The following is a 19,915-nucleotide window of genomic DNA, read 5'->3' on the forward strand; positions in this document are numbered from 1 at the left end:
AGTATTTCTGCTCATGTGATCTCTGAGGGAGCACGCACACCATCAGTAAATTATGTATCAGGGAAAGAATGTAAAAGGGAAACATTTACTGATATATATATTCCAGTTTTGTGAGATTCTTTAACAGGTCACTTAAAATAATATAAACTATCTGTTGGTTAAGTATTCATTCTGGGGGTATAGTTTGTAATGAATATGTATGCTGTAGGGCTGAACTCATTTCATTTAATATCTAGCCATGTTTGTCTACATTTAAATAGAATATATTCCTAGTGCAGTATCTCAATGTTCAGGTATCCGGAGCCATCTAATCTAATTATTATATCAGGAACAATAATGTATGAATAGTAGTTGTCATTTGTCTTAAGAACACTGTGGATTGACATATCCATCTCTAAAGTACATGCTGACATTACCTGCTACAGTAAAATATATCTACATCTGTAACCACTTTTCTTTTGAACTCAAAAGACTAACATATGCAAAAAAAAAACAACAAAAATGTCTAAGAATACCTGGTTTATAAGAGGGCAAATTTGCTAAATGTTTCCATTTTTCAACAGCGCAATTTTCAATGCTGCCGGGGAATACCTTACATTTCCACTGTAAATGATATATAAATATACAGATACTATCCCCCTGATGTTACCCCCATGACACATGCTGGATACAAGTACTTAGCAAAACTCACCAGCAGGTGCTTGCACAGGAGAGGAGATCTCTGCCTTTTTCTACCCCTAGCACTACTTATCCAAATCATCCATTATTGCCCTGTTTGTCACTGCCCTGATAGTGTTACCTTGTCCAAAGAATAGAAATCTTGCGGTCATATTCGTAAAGATCCAGGAGTGGCCACAAAATTGTAAGAGATAATAGATGGAGAGATAGGTCTTCATCTTGGGACTGCAAGTAAATTAACCATGTAAGATAAGCTTCATTGTCATGAGGTTTATGGAAGATTAGAATTAGACACGTTGGTTTATTGGATTGTCACATTTTTGTGTCACAAGGAAAAATGTTTTACATGTGATGCTGTCATAACTGAGCTGATAACTAAACTGTTGTTTCCCATGATCTGACAAAACAAATCAATTCAATTTCCTTTGCTTTTTTTCTCTCTTCTACTGGCCTACAGTAGTGCTGTAAATAATGAATTGCATACTTTCCTGTGGTATTCTGTTAACACCTAAGAGGGAGAAGAAAAGGAAGATGAAGGAGAACAGGAGGGATAATGAAAGTAAAAATGAGATGGGTTGGTTTGGAATTTTCAATCAATTTCAAAATTTGGTACCATTCATCATTCCCCTCATAGCAGTTTGCCTGTAACTGAAACTAAGGGGCACATTTACTAATCCACAAACGTCCGAAAAGCGTCCGAATGAGTTTTTTTCGTAATGACCGGTATTTTGCGATTTTTTCATAAATTGTCACGACTTTTTCGTAGCCGTTTCGACTTTTTCGTAGCGTTATGACTTGTGCGAATTGTCACAACTTTTTCGTAGCCGTCGCACCGAGTACGAAAGTTTCGGATTCATTCAAGCTTCGGTATCGTGACTTTCCTTGGGCCAGGTTGGAGCTGCAGGGTGCCATTAAGTCCTATGGGAGGCTTCCAAAATCATGCAAAGTCTGAAAGGTTTGCCCGCCGTTTACAAGCGCTTAATACAAAAAAGTCGCGTCAATATACGAGCAAATCGTAACGGCTACGAAAAAGTCGCGACAATTCGCGCAACTCGTAACGGCTACGAAAAAGTTGCAACAATTTACGAAAAAGTCGTAACAGCGAAAAAGTCGCAAAATGTTCGTTTCCAATCCGAATTTTTCCCATTCGGATTCGTGGATTAGTAAATGTGCCCCTAAGGACGCCTTCTGTGTTAGCCTGACTCATGAGAAGTCTTCTGTCTGACAGAGTAATTTGCCTTTGGAAGTAATAACGACAGGGTTGCCAGCAGTGCTGAACTAGGCATGTAGTTTTAGCAGGAGCTGTTGAGTTTGGTAAGGACTGCCCAGGATACCCACCCCCATATGTAATAAAAAGTACAAAGATTGTCCAGGTGCAGTAATGCATAGCAGCCAATAAGATGCTAATGGCTAACTGGCTGATATAGGTGACTAGACCTATAGCAAATTGCAATTTCATATCCTCAAGGAGTACTGAAAAGATGTGCAATTGTGGGGAGCAATGTGACCCTCTTGACAGCCGGTTGTTGTGGTGCATTTTTTTTTATATGTAAGTGTGGCCACAGTTCGTGAAACTCTCTCATATCAGAGTGCATTCAGTATCTACAGCGTACTACACTAAATTTATATCATGATATAAAGTCAAAGAGCCTATTGAACTATTTAATTGATTTAGTGCTCACAAAACTTCAGCAAGCCTCTCAGTGCATCATTTGTTTCCCAGCATACAGTGGTGAGCACCAGCTGATAGTTTAGCTCATATCCTCTAGTTACCCTGTATGGTTGATATTGGCAAGAGAGGTGTGCTGTGTCAGAAGGAAAGGAAAACAAATTGCATTGTTAGTCTGCAAAGTTAAAGTTTAACACTGAAATGTGGGCACGTTTTTCAAATTTATTGCAGTATGCATTATCCTAAATTCAAGCAAAAGTGAATAAAAGTCACATGACCTTGTAATAGCTAGCCTCTTTTTTATTTCTTTTGCTTGCAGTACTTTTGGCAACATAGATGTCTACTCCCTTTTATCTCTGGTATTGAAAAAAGAGGAAATAACCCCTCAATCGTCTGTTAGCTTTACATCAGCAATCAGCAACGGCTGCAAAGCAGAACATAACACCAACTTACTTGCTAGACATTGTGACCCTCACGTTGCCAGGGGACTGTCTGAATCTTCCTGGGTAGTGGCATGCAAGAGGGTACTGAAAAGGGTCTCACCCCTGTCAGCCCAAATGTTTCACGACAAGGAGCTTGTTCAGTGGATCCTGAAGCTTCTGCAGTTTTCTCCAAAAGAGCACAATATAGGTATATAGTTAGAAAACAGTATAATGATATTCTGAGTTTTAACAGGATCCTTGCAGTCTTTTTTCTCTGTATGGGTGGTAGAGAGGGACGCCTACTGAGGAAAAACAACTGTAAGCACCCCTCCTTCTCTGCTTCCCCCTCCTCCTCTTGTTTGGTTTATAGTGCTGTGGGGATGTACAAGCCAGCTACAAGTATAAAGTCATTGTTCTTGCTGTGTGCAAAGTATTTCAAGAAGAAAAATTGTGGTTTTGTAAATATGTTGTAGTTATTCCTCCTTGAATAGAAAATCTTCAAAGCTTTAGCCCTTAAACATGGGTTCTTTCCTTATCTCCGCATTATCTGACTTTTACTTGTGCAAGAACAGTAGCAAATGGAGGAAGTATGGCTGCTTATACACAGACTCATGGTTATACTGTGGTAACAAATATGCATATACAGCACTTAATCTTGTGCCTGCAAACTACAAAAGAAATGCTTTCCTCACCTTAATACAGCCACAAAGGACTGTATCACTAGAGTTCCTTCTCACAGTGAAATCACGGTGATCCTTGGCACTATAGTACCGGAGCAGTTTAAAGAGCATTTTGAGTGCAAAATAAATAAACTTGAAACATATGAAGTTAATTTTACACACATAAAATGCCCAATTTGACACAAAATTAATTACATATTTATAAAGGTATAATATGTAACGGACGTTTACCTTGGCATATATCCTATTTGTAAAAGTGTGCACATCAGAGTTTACCTTGGGATTTACTTCAAAGTCTGTTGAAGTCAAAGGGAACAAAGCCTGCAAGTGTAGTAAAGACACACTGTTAGTACAATTATTTTACTAAATAATCTTGCAATATTTTAGCAGCTGTATAAATTGGTTTCATAGAATTCTGTTGTACTTTCAAATATAATCTAGTGTAGATCTATGCTTATTGGAGTAATTTAGGCCCCTAATATTTCAGAAACTCAATACCTGTTCAAGTTTTGGAATGGGAGATGATTAACAGAAGCTGTTTAACCCTTACATATACTGGACACAGATCCCATTTAATTGCAATTACTTGCCTACGCATAAAAATATTAAGAAAACCTAAACAGCACTTACACAGTAAGCTCAATCTAGTAACTGATAGAATTAACCCAACAATGATAAATATATAGTATGGGGCAGCTAATGAGCAAAGTGACTTTTAAACCCTGGCTTGCCAATGGGCCTGCTACAAGAGGAACTTAGTTTGCCATAATAACAATTTTTCTTTCTTTAGTTTCCTGTCCATGTCTGTAAATTTGGACCTCTACCATTATGTTCCTCCTATTAGCCCCCTGCCTTTAAACTGAATTTCAGGAACTCCACCAGTATTTATTTCTGAGATAAAGGAGTTGCCAGGCACAACTGTCTGACAAAACACTAGGGGCACAAAAATGCCACCCACCTCCCCCATACTCTTCTAGGAGTACACCTGTTCTAATTGCAAATATAAATAGGTAATGTAAAAGAAATTTCTAGTCATACTTAGCTATTAGGCCCAAATGATCATAGAGTTGCAAGGAAGTATCAGTAAGAATGGTTAAAATTAGTGGTTTGTGGGCCAGAAATTAATTGCAAACTCCCCAACCTGGCCTGACATTTGCATGTGTAGGGATCTAATCTGTGTTTTACCTGCAGGAGTTACTGTTCCTTCCCTAAAATGGCTGCTGGTTAGTGTCTGGCACAGTGAGGACATAAGTGTGCTGCTCCCATTCAGGGCTGTGATGGAAGAACTCCACCCAGGAAAGAATCAGGAAGGGGAATTAATAACTGGAGGAACTGTTCTCTCTGCTGTGAGAGAGCTGTGGACTGAAAAGGAACAGATTGCAGGTTGTATTAACCCTAGCTGTTCCACAGAGGACCCACTTTTCAGCACACAGCCCACTGTCCTGGACAATGTCCCACATTGCCCTGCTCATCTGCAGTTCTTTCTGGGCAGATCTCCGCTTTCTCTTCCCTCAAGAAAAAAAATCCAAGATGCCCTTGTATTCCACAGTGGAATGCACAGCCATATTAGATTTTTTTTTTTACAGTCAGCCGAAGGGAAGGGAATTACTAGGAAAAAAGAAAACTTTGGTACTGGAATTCTGCTTGTGCAAGTATAGGTGAGGTAATTCTTTCAATCTATCTATATCTGCAGTGATCTTATTGGCATGTCTGGAGTTAATGGGATGCTCATTGGCCCTTTCTTCAATGACCTTACTGGCATGTCTAGGGTTAATACTGATTTCATTTAGCGATTATACTCAGGAGCATTTCTTGCCCCATGAGCCTTTCTTGGCCCCCACACTTACCTTTACAGCCCCAAAGGGGATCCAGATGGGGTTCATATAATAACCATCCATTTTCTGTACTAAATTACCTAGCATATCTGGGGTTAATATGCCGTCTGTAGTAATTATACTGGCATGTCTAGTCTAGTGCTTGTTATACATTTCCTTTAGTGATTATAGTAACGTGCCTGGGGTTAATATGCTAATTAACCATTTTATGTATTAATCATACTGGTATGTCTGGAGATAATATGCTAATTATCCATTTTTTGTAGTAATTATACTGGCATTGGCACTTTATGGTTCATATGCCCATTATACATTTAGTGATTATACTGGCATGGCTAAGGTTAATATACCCATTATCCATTTTCTCTTATAATTATACTGGTATGTCTGGGTTGTGTTTTGATAAAATGGGGGTGGCACTTGATTAGGCACAAGCATATCACTTTTACCTGTGCTCTCCTCACTATTGGCTGCTCTGTCTCCTGAGAACTCATGCTCATAGAGGCTCTCTGCTTCAGCCAGGCACATCCATTGCACAAAAAGAAAAAAAATTCTTCTCGAAGACAGTAGATTCAAATTCAAAATGCTTTATTTAAAGTACTTTTTAAAGGAGAAGGAAAGGCTAATAAAGAGTTAATCTCAAGCTGCAGGCATACCTTCAGTTGTCTCAATAGTGCCCTTAAGTCTCCCCATATTTCTCCCGTTCAGAAGATCTGAAGCCAAACAGGAAGAAAAAACGCTGAGCTGTGTAAAGAAAGTTCCCATAATGCCTCACTCCTGCACAGACACCCAGACCAAGTTGAACATGCTCAGTTAGTTAGACTATGAGTCAGCTTCCTGCTGATTGGCTCAGACCCACATTCCTAAGGGGGGGGGAGCAGGAGAGTGCAGAGAGCAGAAAGCTGCGTGTCTGTGGCACAGGAATTACAGACACAAGCAATCTTTTTTTTTCAGAGAAGTCAGTGCAGAGTTTCTGTGAGTGCTTATGGCTGTATTTACATAGACCTTTCTGATAAAGCTTACTTAGTTTTTACCTTTCTTTCTCCTTTAAAGTACATTCCATTATAATGTGCTTTTACCACACAGGAGTGCCATTTCACACACTACTGTGAATGTTACCACCAGACTTACACCCGCAATATTTATACTTTAGCCTGCCCTGCCTCCTGCAGTGACATCAGAGGTAGGTGGAGTATCCTCAGACACATCCCCAAAGGGGGTGGGAAAAGGGTAGTGATGTCATGGTGGGATAGGGACATACATGTGATGTCATCAGAAGGGGCTGGGATGTAAAAGTAATTAGACCCACCACAGTAAATAGATTATGTCACCTACCTGTATGTGTAGCACATAGGAACCATTTGTCTTGCAGGCTTTAGGTCGGTCTGCGCACCTGTAGTTCAAATGTAAACATGGTCACCATCTGCAGGGACAGCCAGCACAGCTATATGTTCATTACAAATCTAGAATTGATGCATCTGGGCTCTGGCAGTGCTTACAAAGGGCTAGCTGCAACAGCTGGGTAACCCTGATCATTAATAAAAATATGAATATATAGATTGAATTGATTGCTATGGATAACTATACTATTGCAATTCTAGCAAATGTTCTTAGTTTTTACCTCTTTACTACCCTAGACTACTAATAAAAATATTGCTGGACCGAAGTCACAAAATGCAGCACATTTATATAATCTAAAGATGGCACAAAACATGCAAAATAAAACATACATTTGTTGGTGAAGTGTGCATATTTGTGTATACACCCAGACAGCTAGCTTATGCTGCACTGTCAGAGCCATTCTGTATCTTACAGGAAACAGCCTATTCGGAGAACGAGACCATTATGTTTCTCTTTGTGGCTAATGATAAAGTATTTCTATAATATTTGAATGGAGGAAATGATTGCAAGCATTAGATAAGAATTTGGAGTATGCAAGGAACTTGATAAGTGTTTTTTTTTCTATAATCTGAACTTTATGAAGTTTTGAGCCAGTACCAAGTTCTCCCCTGCACAGACTTCCAAACTGTATGATCCAGACATCATAACACATCCCAGGACTCAGTGGGAGGAGAAGAATTAGTATAATTTATTTGTCAAATAATAATTAGGAATCTATGCTAGTGAAACAGCATAATAAAACCAAGTGTTCTCAACCCTTCCCTCCCTGGAAGTAGTCACTCCAACACCTCAAAAACTCTTCTTGAACGTAAGAAAGAGGCAGAGAAATGTTTACAAACATTTAAATTGACATAAACACATGTAAATCTCTGGAGTCAGAGTATTCCTAACACAAGCATTAAAGGGGTTGTTCACCCCTTTGTAGTTCACCACACTTGTAGTATGCTGTAGACAATTTGCAGTTGGTCTTCATTTTCTATTATTTGTAGTTTTTTTTCATTATTTCACCTTTTGTTCAGCAGCTCTCCAATTTGGAGTTTCAGCAGCTATCTGGTTTCTAGGGTCCATATTAACTTTGAATATGTGATTGCTCTATAAACAGAAGAGGGCCTACATAAAAAGATAAGGAATAAAAGGTTACAATAACAATAAAATTGTAGCCTCACAATAACAATACAATTGTAGCCTCACAGAGCAATAGTTTTTGGCCGCTGAGGTCAGTGACCCCCATTTGAAAGCTGCAAAGAGTTACAAGAAGGTGGCAGATAATTTAAAAACTAAAATAAATAATGAAGACCAATTAAAAAGTTGCTTAGAATTGGCTATTCTATAACATACTAAAAGTTAAAATTATTTTGTTTCAAGAACGACAGTCAGGGGTGATACAGGAGACTGACAGTTGGCAGAACCAAGCCACCTGCTGTTTCCAACCTCCTTTAACTTGGGATTTGTCTGTCTCAGTGCAATCCTGTATCTCATCCAGGGGGTTATGCAAGGCTTCTCTCCTTTATAGAGCAGAACCTTGAGAAGATAAAAGTTTGGATTTCAAACATACGTGGGCACCATAGGGCTGCATGTAACAACTAATGTGTTCAGAGCTTAGTATTAGATTGTAGCTGGTGTGTTTTTGTACATACTAGATAGAGCTTGTCACTCACCAATGTTAGGAGTGCAGCACTTTAAACTTCAATAGCTGTTGTACATGATAGACATATTTTTAGAAATATCTCCCAAGTGTATTGTTCCTTGAGATGTATGTATAGTCAGATATATTATAAATATATTGTGCTTCAAAAATAAGTAATCCTTCTTCCCAGCAGAGTGAGCTTTTTTTTTAAGTAACTGAGTGTGGTGGATTTCCTTCTCAGTCTTTAAGAGAAGTGGCATACAAACACAAATTACCTTTTTTTTTATACCAAATAAACTCAAAGGACCTGAAACTGATTTGGTGAGTTGGTGCCTCTAATGTGACAGGGGCATTCATTCAGATTAGAAGAACTCCCTCTCCTTTAGGAAGGTGCCTCGGACTGTGGGGAGGTGCTGGGAGCAGCGAGGATCCCTGGGAGGTACTACATGGGAGTTCAGGATTGGTGGGAGGTTTTAGGGGGGGATGGTAGATAAAAGAGGAGACACTTACCCGCCTTTTCCCTCACATCATGGGCACCTGGAGCGCTGTGCATACACCTGTCAGCCTGTCTGGCACCCAGTAATGGCGACTGATCATCCCACTCACCCACCCACCCCCTTTTTCCTTTGTGTTTCTGGTTGAAAAGTACATGTATTTTTTCTTGCACAAAAGGAAAACGGAGTCTTGGTGTTTTCTTTTAATCTATTTAGTATGATCACTTATACACACAAACACCTCTCCACAGTCAAGGCAGTTGTAGTCGCAAATATTCTTAAAAGAGACATATTGGATAAATGGGAAAAACCCTAATTTTGTAGGCAATTATGAATAATATACGTTGCTAGTTTCACTTTGTGCTAAAAATTAATCCTATCCGTAACAATGGCCCCTTTATTGGAGCACCCTATAGATCGTATCACTTCTCCCTCCAGTGTGAAATGAAGAGTGGGCGTGTCCTAACGGTCCCTGCCAGAAGCACAGTAGGAGGGGGAGAGCCAATCACAGCCCTGCACTCACACAAGCACAGACAGGCTTCAGTTCCCTATCAAGTCAGCCTAGCTGCTGATTGGTTCCTATCCTAGAGTGCAGTGTACTGAGGGCTGCCGGCTCCCCAGCTCATCCAGAGAATTCAGCCAGCAGGAAGTGGAACAGGTGGGCGGGACTAGTGGGGTTTTTGTGGAATTTCTCAATAAATCAGTCAGAAACACAACTTTTTAAGCAAAACCCTTCTATATAATTCACTGGTACATTCTTAATTTTTATAGGATATGTTTCCTTTAATATACAGTATCTAGTGAATTAAAGCAACTGGACTTTTTAAGTTTTCTTGAAAACTTTTCACCACTCATTAGAGCCATTAGAAAGTTACAGTCTGACGCCTTTTTAGGATGCTTTATTTTGTTTCATTGCCACAAAGTAATTTAATGTTGAAACTCGATGTTTGCTCAATCCTTTTGTGTACATGGAAATTGATTCCAACTTCCATTAAGCTGTACAATGCTGAAAAATCCAGTAGCATGATGACTTATATGAGCACTTGTGGGGGGGGGGGGGGTCATTGAATATAATGTGACATTTAGCAGTGTGTGGCCAGCTTTACACTTGTTTTACTCAAGATTATGAATTAGGACACCCTATAATGCCTTCCCCAGTCTCCCACATTAACACGGTTCCTGCAAGGAGACAGCTGCCATACCTGTCACGTGGGCTTCGCATAGCTGAACCTAGAACTGCAGTTGGTTTCTTCCTTGTTCTACTATATTTGTGGAAGGTGGGGGTTACATTGTGGGGCAAGAAGAACCTCCTCTGCAGCCAGATACCCTCTGTAGATATCCAGGTACTATTCTCTCTGGGCCGTAAGTACCATTAACATACACATGACCTCACAGAATAATAGCTCTCAAGACAAAATTATATAGATAGACAGAGCTGTACGTGGCAGAAACATGCAATTAGATGTTCCTAATAACAGTCATAAAATATACATTGCAGACAGAATAGCTGGGTGCTGTTTCACCTAAAGAAGAGATCAAATTCTTCGGCTATTTCTAATTATACTAACAGAACACGTTTAGGAAATTTTGCAATACAAGGCAGGTTTCACTCAGTTTACTCAGCTATGCTCACATAGCTTAAGATGACTGCAATAACCTACTGCAATAACCTACATCAGTGCTGTCCAACTGGCGGCCCGCAGGCCGCTGTTTTGATGACTTACCTTTGTGTAAGCTTTAAATGGTATCAGTACTGAGATTAACTGGCTCCCTGCATGGTTCACACCTCAGATTCAGGCTGTAAACTTCCTGTATTGTTTAAAAATATAATCCCCTATGTTGTTCACACCTTTTAATGCCTATATTGTTCACCCTCTGCACTGTTCACACTTTAGGCTGTAATCACCCATATTGTTCACCTCTTCACACCTCAGACTATAGGAGCAGTAGAATCCCACCTCTACTGTACTGTACTGTACTGTACTGTACTGTACTGTAGGAGCAGTAGAAACCCACAAAGAAACCCTGCAACTCTATAAAAAGAACATATACTGAGGTGGTACTGCAATTATAAAGTTTTTTAATATATAGTTATTGTCAAGACTGTAGGAGCAGTGCCAGCATTGTGTCACTGTATGCTGCCTGTGTGTGCCATACACACCGGCAGAGTATGGCACACACAGGGCAGGCAGAGTATGGCACACACAGGGAGCATAGGGCAGGTAGAGTGTGGCACACACAGGCAGCATAGGGCAGGTAGAGTATGACACACACAGACAGGGTAGGGCAGGCAGAGTATGGCACACACAGGCAGGGTAGGGCAGGCAGAGTATGGTACACACAGGCAGCATAGAGCAGGCAGAGTAAAGCACACACAGGCAGGGTAGGGAAGGCAGAGTATTGCAGGTTTTTGCTGTACTACCACTATTAATATGGGTATGGTCATGTGATAGCATGGGTGTGGTTTAAAAAAGGGGAGTGGTCAAAACTAGCTTCCATTATCGGCCCTCCACCACATAGGCCGGAAAAATTCCAGCCCTCAGTACCACAGAAGTTGGACAGCACTGAGATATGGGATCTGATATTCAGAAACCAGTTATTCAAAAAAGTCTGAATTTCTGGAAGGCCATCTACCAATGACTCCATTTTAAAGATTTTTTTTTTTAAATTATTTAATTTACTCTGTAACAATTAACAATGCCTCGTACTTGATCCCAGCTGATATATAATTAATCCTTATTGGAGTTAAAACAATCCTATTGGGTTTATGTAATGTTTAAATGACTTAAGGTATGGAGATCCAAATTATGGAAAGACCCCTTATCCAGAAAACCACAGATGTGGAACATTCTAGATAACAGGTCCCATGCCTGTATATAGCATGAAGGGAGGAACAAAGGACCAAAGGTATATCAAATTAGTAGTACAGTTATGGGATCCGTTATCTGGAAACCTGTTATCCAGAAAGCTCCAAATTACGGAAAGCCCATCTCCCATAGACTCCATTTTAATGAAATAATGTAGATTTTTAAAACTGATTTCCTTTTTCTCTGTAATAATAAAACAGTACCTTGTTCTTCACCTTTTGTATTGGTTATTGATTGCTTTATATGTTACTTTGTATGTCCAATGTATGAAACCTACTCATTGTACAGCGCTGCGGAATATGTTGACTCTTTATAAATAAATGTTAATAATAATACTTGATCCCAACTAAGATATAAATAATCCTTATTGGAGGCAAACCAACCCTATTGGGTTTAATTACTGTTTTATTGAGTTTTTAGTAGATTTAAGGTATGAAGATCCAAATAATGGAAAAACCCCTTATCCAGAATACCCTTGGTCCTGAGCATTCTCGATAATGGGTTCTATACCTGTACTGGGAATGGAACTTTAAACTCTGACTGGTTTTAATACTTTGCTGCCTTAATAATAGGTTCTAAAAATAAACAGAACTGGGATACTGCAGCTGTAAAAAAGACTAGGGTAGAAATGGAGGTTCATGCCAGGACTAAGACGGGCACATTTTCAAAAAATTCTGCTGCTGCCTTCTTAATTCATTAGGCCAAATATATGTGGCTTTAAAGTTCAGGTTAAATATAGAAGTAATTATATTAAAGCAGGTATGTGTTTGTTTTGGAAAGGGAAGAGTTGTGCTAATGAAGTTCAGTCCTATGCCCTGTTTCTAAGCTTTTCTGACCTGAAATCTGTTTCTTGAATATTAGTATGCAATGCCAGAAAACATATCTACAGTGCTAAATAAATAGCAGTTAAATAAAGAATAGCACTAACATGAAATCCCATGTTTAATAGTTGGACGGGTTGTCATGTCATTTTTCACCTCATTTTGGGGGTTTTCAGTGGTAGGACCAAGTTCTCCTCTTTGTAGGTTAATAGCTAAAAGAGTACTGTTTGTTCTCTGCTAATAATTCATATGAATGATTGGATATTTAAATATTACATATCTGAATTATCAATAGTTGTATTTTAAAAATCAATATACATTTGATTTGAAGGAAAACACATGCAATATTTATGGCTTTATTCAAATGTTTAACTGGATAGTATTGTTTACTTTACTGTAATTAAAATATAAAGCTCCTGGGAATCATAAAGAGAAACTCTTAAAATATGCAATATATAAAGACTGTTAGATGAAAATAGATGAAGGGGGCAAAGATGACAGAATGACATTATGGCATATTTACAGTACAAACACACATCCTATGATATTGAAAAAGACAAATATATCTGTCCAAAGGGAGGGAGCATATGGAAAATTTTTAATGATAAAAGACATGAACACAACGTTTATATATTCATATCACTGTGGGAGTTGGACATGTATATTACTTTGTTCATTATGTTGATGCATAGCATGGATAAATAAGAAAGAAAGAAAAATAATCAGCATTTGCAATTGGCATTACAGAAGCTCTTTACAAGAAATATATTTACTCCTCTTAGAATATTCCAAAGCAGGGGTGGGCAAACTTTTTGGCTCAGGGGCCACATTGACTAACAGACGGGCCGGACTGGGCCGGCGTTACGCCCGGGGCTGCCATCAGAAATTATGGGGCCTCTCAGCTCCCCCCCAGCTCCACTTTCCAGCATCCTGCAGCTCCACTACCCAGCATCTTGAAGTTCCCCACCCATGCATCCTGCAGTTCCCCACCCCAGCATCCTGCAGTTCCACTCCCCAGCATCTTCCAGCTTCTCCTCAAAATCCTCCCACCAGCTCCCCCCAGCATCCGCCAAGACCTGCGGCTCCCTCCTCCAGCGACCCGCTGCTTCCTCCGTCCCGTCCTTCTGTTCCCCGGCTCCCCAGTGCATTCTTTTATATGGTTGCGCCCCGTGCGTGCTGAGGTTGTGCGCACGCACGGGGTGCAACCAATCCGGCCCCCTTAAAATAATTCTTTTAAGGGGGCCAGAGACAATTTTAATACACAATTGATTGTTTTTGGAATATAACTCGGTGTTGCTGGTCTTTTTTGGATATGTGTATGTGTATGTGTATATATATATATATATATATATATATATATATATATATATATATATAAAAAGTCAAAATGCAATACTGGCACTCACGTATAAATCTCAAATCCGCCTGGGTGCAGTCTTCACAGTGAAACCGAGATAAGAAGAAAAAGAAGCCGCTCTCTCAGGACTTAGGTGCAAAAATAAAAAGTAATTTATTGAGTAGACGAACTGACGTTTCGGCTGAACACCTCAGCCTTTCTCAAAAGTATAGATGTTGCCAACTTGCCTAGTTTTAGAAAGTCAGTGTATACCTCTGTGACTACAGCTGTTAGTTGCTGCTTAAACCCCTTTTAAAATGATAAAGTGAGCCCCACTACTTTGCATTTTGTTATCTCTTCTGTCCAACAGTGAGCTCTGCCTCAGCTTTAGGGGGCCTTACATGGCTGTCATTTTGAAAGTCTGTCATTTCACCATCTCTTTATGCTCTATGTTGAAGGTAGGGATCTTGGGTAATACATTTAGCCTAGTCCCTTCAAAAAACAAGTATCAGCAACACCTTAGCTCCCACATACTAGCCTTTAATGTACAAATATCCTTCTTTGCCAGCCTGTTCCACTTTCCAATCTTTCTTTTAGAATATAGGTAAGGCTTATACTTTCTGTTGGTCTTGGCTTAAGTTTTGAACTTAAAGAAAGCCCTCAATGTCTTCTCCCAGCAGTTGCATATGGAAAAACAAAAATCAATTATCTGAAACTGTAGAAAGAGGAAGCCTTATAAATATTCTACTAGTGAATGTGGGCATAATCTTGACATGCCTCCAGCCATTTCTTGGAGTGAAGACGTTCAGAGAATAAATGAGTGCTAAGCAATAAGAGAATTAAACCACTATCTGTAAAAGGGTGCCACAACTATACATATTCATAGGCCTTTTGCCAGGATTTTTTGTCTCCTTTTTTGTAAACATGTTCTTAAGGTCTCTGACTTCTAAAGACTAGAGCTGCAAGCAGGAAGCTATTTAGGATGGCAGCTACTATCTTAAACAAGAAAGCTTCTAGGGCTCTTTACTCAGGTATGAAAAAGCTTTCTGTAGAATAAATTCTATGTGGCACTAATGTGGTGAATCTATTGGCAGCAAAATGCCAAAATGACTTTCCTTCTCCTTTTAAGGGGGGCATTTATTAAAACACGTTTTTTCCCCGCTCAGGTTTTTTGACGCTGAAAACCTGAATTTCTCTCGGAAAACAGCAACAATTCCAAATGCTAAAATATGCTAGCTAAACCCTGCCGAGATCATGTAGAAGTCAATGGCAGATGTCCCTTTTACAACTGAAAGATCTTTCTTTGCTTCGTGGTTTTAGAGGTCTTCTGGCTTTTTTTTACGCTGGCTTTTATGGCAAAATAACAAAAAGTCACAGTTATCATGCATCTTGCAGTTTCCATGACTTTTCCACAACTTTTTTTTCACAGTTGTGACAAGCCCAGGGTATTATTATTACCTACAGTAATTGGTCACAGTAGGCACGTTCGTTTTTTTGCCATATTATTTTCACAGTATGCACACTTCATGCATGTTTACAACACACTGAATCAAGTAAATTAAAATGCTGATGTGATTCCAGCAAAAAAGGTAAGTCAGTGTAGGCTGATTTAAAATATGAAAGAGATAATCAAAGTGCAGTTCTTTACCGGTAAAAGAACTACTGCACAGTAACCCCTTGACACTGTTGGGCTGATTTGTTAACATAGGTGGTCAATTGCACTAATACAGTTTCCCATAGCAACCAATTAAATCCCTGTAGCTAACTTTTCAAATCATTTGATGATTGGTTACTATGGAAAATTACACTGGTATGAATTAGCATCTATAATAGTAAATAAGCCTCTGAATCTGTGGAAAACTCCAAATGATATAAATCTTTAAAATCAAGTCTTTAGACATAAACAAAGTACTAAACATACAAACACATTTTCAACATATTGAAGTGGAGGCTTTTTAAAAAATATGACTGCATTTGGCACTTGCCAGAGGGCACACAATTGTTTTTGACTGTTGTGATTTATATTTTTTTAATTTAAACATATTACATTTATTATTCAAGTATAAAGTCACGAATAATATCCAATTAATCGAATTAATAATAAATATAAGTATAACCTACTTTTTGTTCACCTCTGATATTAAATGATTAGAAACATATGCACTTTCCAATTAAGGTATATTCATTGCTACAATAAATACAGAGTACTCTTAGGGGCACATTTATCAAAGTATAAATTTCGTACCTATCGTAAAAAGTACGATACAAAAGATACAATTTTTTTGTATCCGTGCTTTTTAAAGAATGAAAAATTTGTATATGGGAGTACGCAAATATTGTAGGAATGTCCGCAAAGTACGATTTTTTTTGTATCCGAAAACCTTGCCGATTTGATCCTTCTGTGTATGATTTTGGAAGCCTCCCATAGGACTCAATGGCACTCTGCAGCTCCATCCTGGCCCAAGGAAAGTCACGATACCGAAGCTTGAATGAATGCGAAACTTTTGTACTTGCTGCAACAAATACGATTTTGTCGCAAAGTACAAAAAAGTTGAGCAAATGTACGAAAATATCGCAGAAAATACGCAAATTGTAAATTTTGTTTTTTGTATTCAGACCTATTTTACTTTGATGAATCAGCCCCCTCAGTGTTCTCAGCATTTCAATATCATTTAAACAATAAAATCAATATGCAAGATAGGTCTGCATTGTATATACAATGCATTGTGATAAATAGAAGTGTACAAGCTATTGTATAAACACTACATACAGTAGATGCAAAGAAATGGCAAAATGGATATAAAAGGTTTACATTAAAGGACATATTTAGTATCTGCTAATCTTGATATATTGCTCGTATATACAATGCAGTTTTGCCAAATACTGTATGACACTAATGATTTCCACAATATCATCTATTTATTGCATGCAGAAATGGTTTTGTGCCCCAACAGGTAATTAAAATAATGAATGTTTTTTTGCCTGTTGATCATGAGACACCAGGAAAAATGCCTGCCGGTACCTGTGGGCTTTGCCACCCAAAATTGCCGATTTGGAAGAAAGCAGTACAAGGCACTGGGCGTTATTGATGGGAAATATTTTTGAGAACTATCCTTTTACCCTGTAATAAACCTGGTCAACCATCTTTTGTGACTCAAAAAGCCTCTCACCACCCTATGCAAAGTCTATATATTAACTGATATTTATCCAGATAAAATGTTTTTCCATTATTTAGATCTTCATACTTAAGGGGGGTTTACTAAAACTCATTTTTTTTAGGATTTTATTATGTATTTATTATTAAGAAACCATAAATAAACTCATTTCCAGAAATGGCAGTCATTTTTCAAAAAAACTGAAAAAGAATTACCGGGAAAAAGTTGTGAAAACCGCAACAGTTTTGACATATCACATAAAAGCCAGCGTCAAAAACTCCCAAAAAACTTAGAAAACCATGAAGCAAAGAAAGAACTTCCAGTTGTAAAAGGGACATTTGCCATTGACTTCTACATGATTTCAACAGGTTTTAGCTAGCAAATTTTCCCTTTTGGAATTGTCATGGTTTTGTTGCGTGATAAATTGCAAACAAAATCTAATTTCTTTCCCGCAAACAATTCAGGTTTTCGGTAACAAAAAGTAAATATACATAAATGGAGGGCACTCACTTAGCATGCAGAGAAACAACAACATAGCAATTTGGTGCAAAAAAAACAAAACAAAACCAAAAACAGTATCCCCATATAGGGCACCAGAAACAGCCATTTTAAATAAAATAAGGGTTTGCACACAAAAAATACTATCACAGTGGTAGTATAAAAAAATATAGTCTTTTATATAATATACAAATTTTTTTTTTTAACAACAGTCAATTTTAATTGCAAAGTTACAAAAAGTACATAGATTAATAAGATAATACATACCACAAAATGTGCAAAGGCAAAAGGAGACACACAAGTTTATTTTTATTGTTTTCCAAATTTCACCACATACTTATGGATACATGCATGCAATGTAGATACATTTCAAATCACTTTATGCTTCTAACTTGAGATGCATGGGTAAGCCTAAATAGTCTGAGGTTGAAAGAGTGGTGGTATAAGGTCTAAATAGAAGGGAGAAGAGGTAGAGAGAAGGGAGAGGGGGGAGGGAGAGTTAAATAATATGGGGGTAGAGGAGGTAAATAAATATGCCCTTTTCCTCTCGATGTCCTGAAATGTATACTTCTGGTTCCAGCAACTCGGCAACTATCTAAAAGAGAAGCAAATTTGTTTATTTCTTATTGTATTTCTATTATCTGTCCATCTGCTTGGTTCCCTTTCCCATTACTCCTTGAGGCAAACAACATCTGGTGGCTATATCAACTAAATAGCAGATTAAAGGCCAGAGTGGATGAATGTTGACAAGAATAAACTCAACATGAATAAAAAAAAAGAAAGAGCAGATTAGTCTTACCTTAAGGGTAGATTTATCAAAATGGGAATTTGCAGGGTTTCGTTTAAGATTCCTATTAATTATAATTTTTCGGGCATTTCCTAAATGTAGGACTCTATGGTCTGATTAATTTGGCAGGCCAATTCTATTGATCTGATCAAAATCGATATTTATCTTTGACCATTTATAAAAGCGTGTGTGTATATTTATGCCAGACTAACAAAAAAATTCATTATTCTTCATTATATTATTATTGATACGCATAACATACATATACATAAGCATATGTTTTAATCCCCTTTGAGACCTTCTACAACCTTGAAGGACTCAGAAGAGACAAAAATTTATTTTTTATGCACCTTTTGGCATATTTAAATTAACACCTTTTGGTTTACATTTCCTTCCTGAAGCACCCAGGACTTGATAACCCTTAAAAAGTGTCACCTTTTGTTGTCACTTATACCCATGATATATTATATATTTGCAGGATTTGGAGTCAGCTAAATACAAAAAAATTATGGATGGACTCAGCATATTATATATATATATATATATATATATATATATATATATATATATATATATATATATATATATATATATATATATATATATATATATATATATATATATATATATATATATATATATATAGTAGAAAGAGTGCCGCACACACAGGGACTTGATACAAAAGAAAAAGTGGTTTTATTGAAAAAATTCCAACATTTCGAGTACAATCTGTGCTCTTCCTCAGGGACAAACCCTGTCCCTGAGGAAGAGCACAGATTGTGCTCGAAACGTTGGAATTTTTTCAATAAAACCACTTTTTCTTTTGTATCAAGTCCCTGTTTGTGCGGCACTCTTTCTACTATATTTTTGTTTTTTGACCTGCACCAAGAGCATTTGGACTTGTATAGGGTGTGCTCCTCCCTGTATACTATATATATATATATATATATATATATATATATATATATATATACACACACATACATACATATATATATATATATATACACATACACATATATATATATATACATATACATACATACATACATATATATATATATATATATATACAGTCCAAAAGAGTTTCAGCACACCAAACATATAAATGCAAATTACCTAGGTGCTACCTCCGTGTATCCAATTATCCACAAATCCAGAAGTATAAGGTGCACACCAGGATTTTAAATATAAAACATGACTTTTATTGCATCATACTGATAAAACAGATCAATGTTTCGGTCTCCACCTAAGACCTTTATCAAGACCATAACTGTAATTAAAATCAGCGAATAAATAAGTAAAACCTGTGACACTCACCCACCGACACTCCCCCTCCCTGATCACATGACAGGAATAAACAACCCTGTATAAGGGATAAATAATAATTAGGATCATTATATACAAGGGGAAGTTTGCAGTGTGTGAAATACAGTATTAAAAACCAAATCAAACCTAACTACTGGCAAAAACATTGCATAATACAGAGCATCAAAAAGGACAGCCAGCTAACACGAGAGAAATTATACAGGGATATCACTAATACCCCGCTGTAACTGATAGCCTATATATCCCCTCACATAGGACTACACCTCACCTCTGATCCAAAAAGCACAGCAGCGAACAATGTTCATTCAGCCCTGCC

General features: G+C 37.8%; 1 protein-coding gene across 2 annotated transcripts in view; it reads right to left on the bottom strand.

Annotated features, from left to right (window-relative positions):
- Positions 1 to 19,915, bottom strand: part of hacd4 (3-hydroxyacyl-CoA dehydratase 4) — a 52,511-nt gene that overhangs the window by 5,860 nt on the left and 26,736 nt on the right. The window contains exons 3-6 of one of the 2 annotated variants that reach the window (XM_018097792.2): positions 6,620 to 6,677; positions 3,681 to 3,770; positions 2,801 to 2,956; positions 800 to 903 (exon numbers count right to left, since the gene is read on the bottom strand). In XM_018097792.2, coding sequence (XP_017953281.1) covers positions 800 to 903; positions 2,801 to 2,811 — 115 coding nt within the window. In that variant the 5' untranslated portion in view covers positions 2,812 to 2,956; positions 3,681 to 3,770; positions 6,620 to 6,677. Of the gene's footprint in view, positions 1 to 799; positions 904 to 2,800; positions 3,438 to 3,680; positions 3,771 to 6,619; positions 6,678 to 19,915 lie in introns of those variants that run through there. The other variant, XM_031890441.1, reaches the window with a different exon arrangement.

This window comes from Xenopus tropicalis, chromosome 1, assembly GCF_000004195.4.
Source record: "Xenopus tropicalis strain Nigerian chromosome 1, UCB_Xtro_10.0, whole genome shotgun sequence".
Taxonomy (NCBI): Eukaryota; Metazoa; Chordata; class Amphibia; order Anura; family Pipidae; genus Xenopus; species Xenopus tropicalis.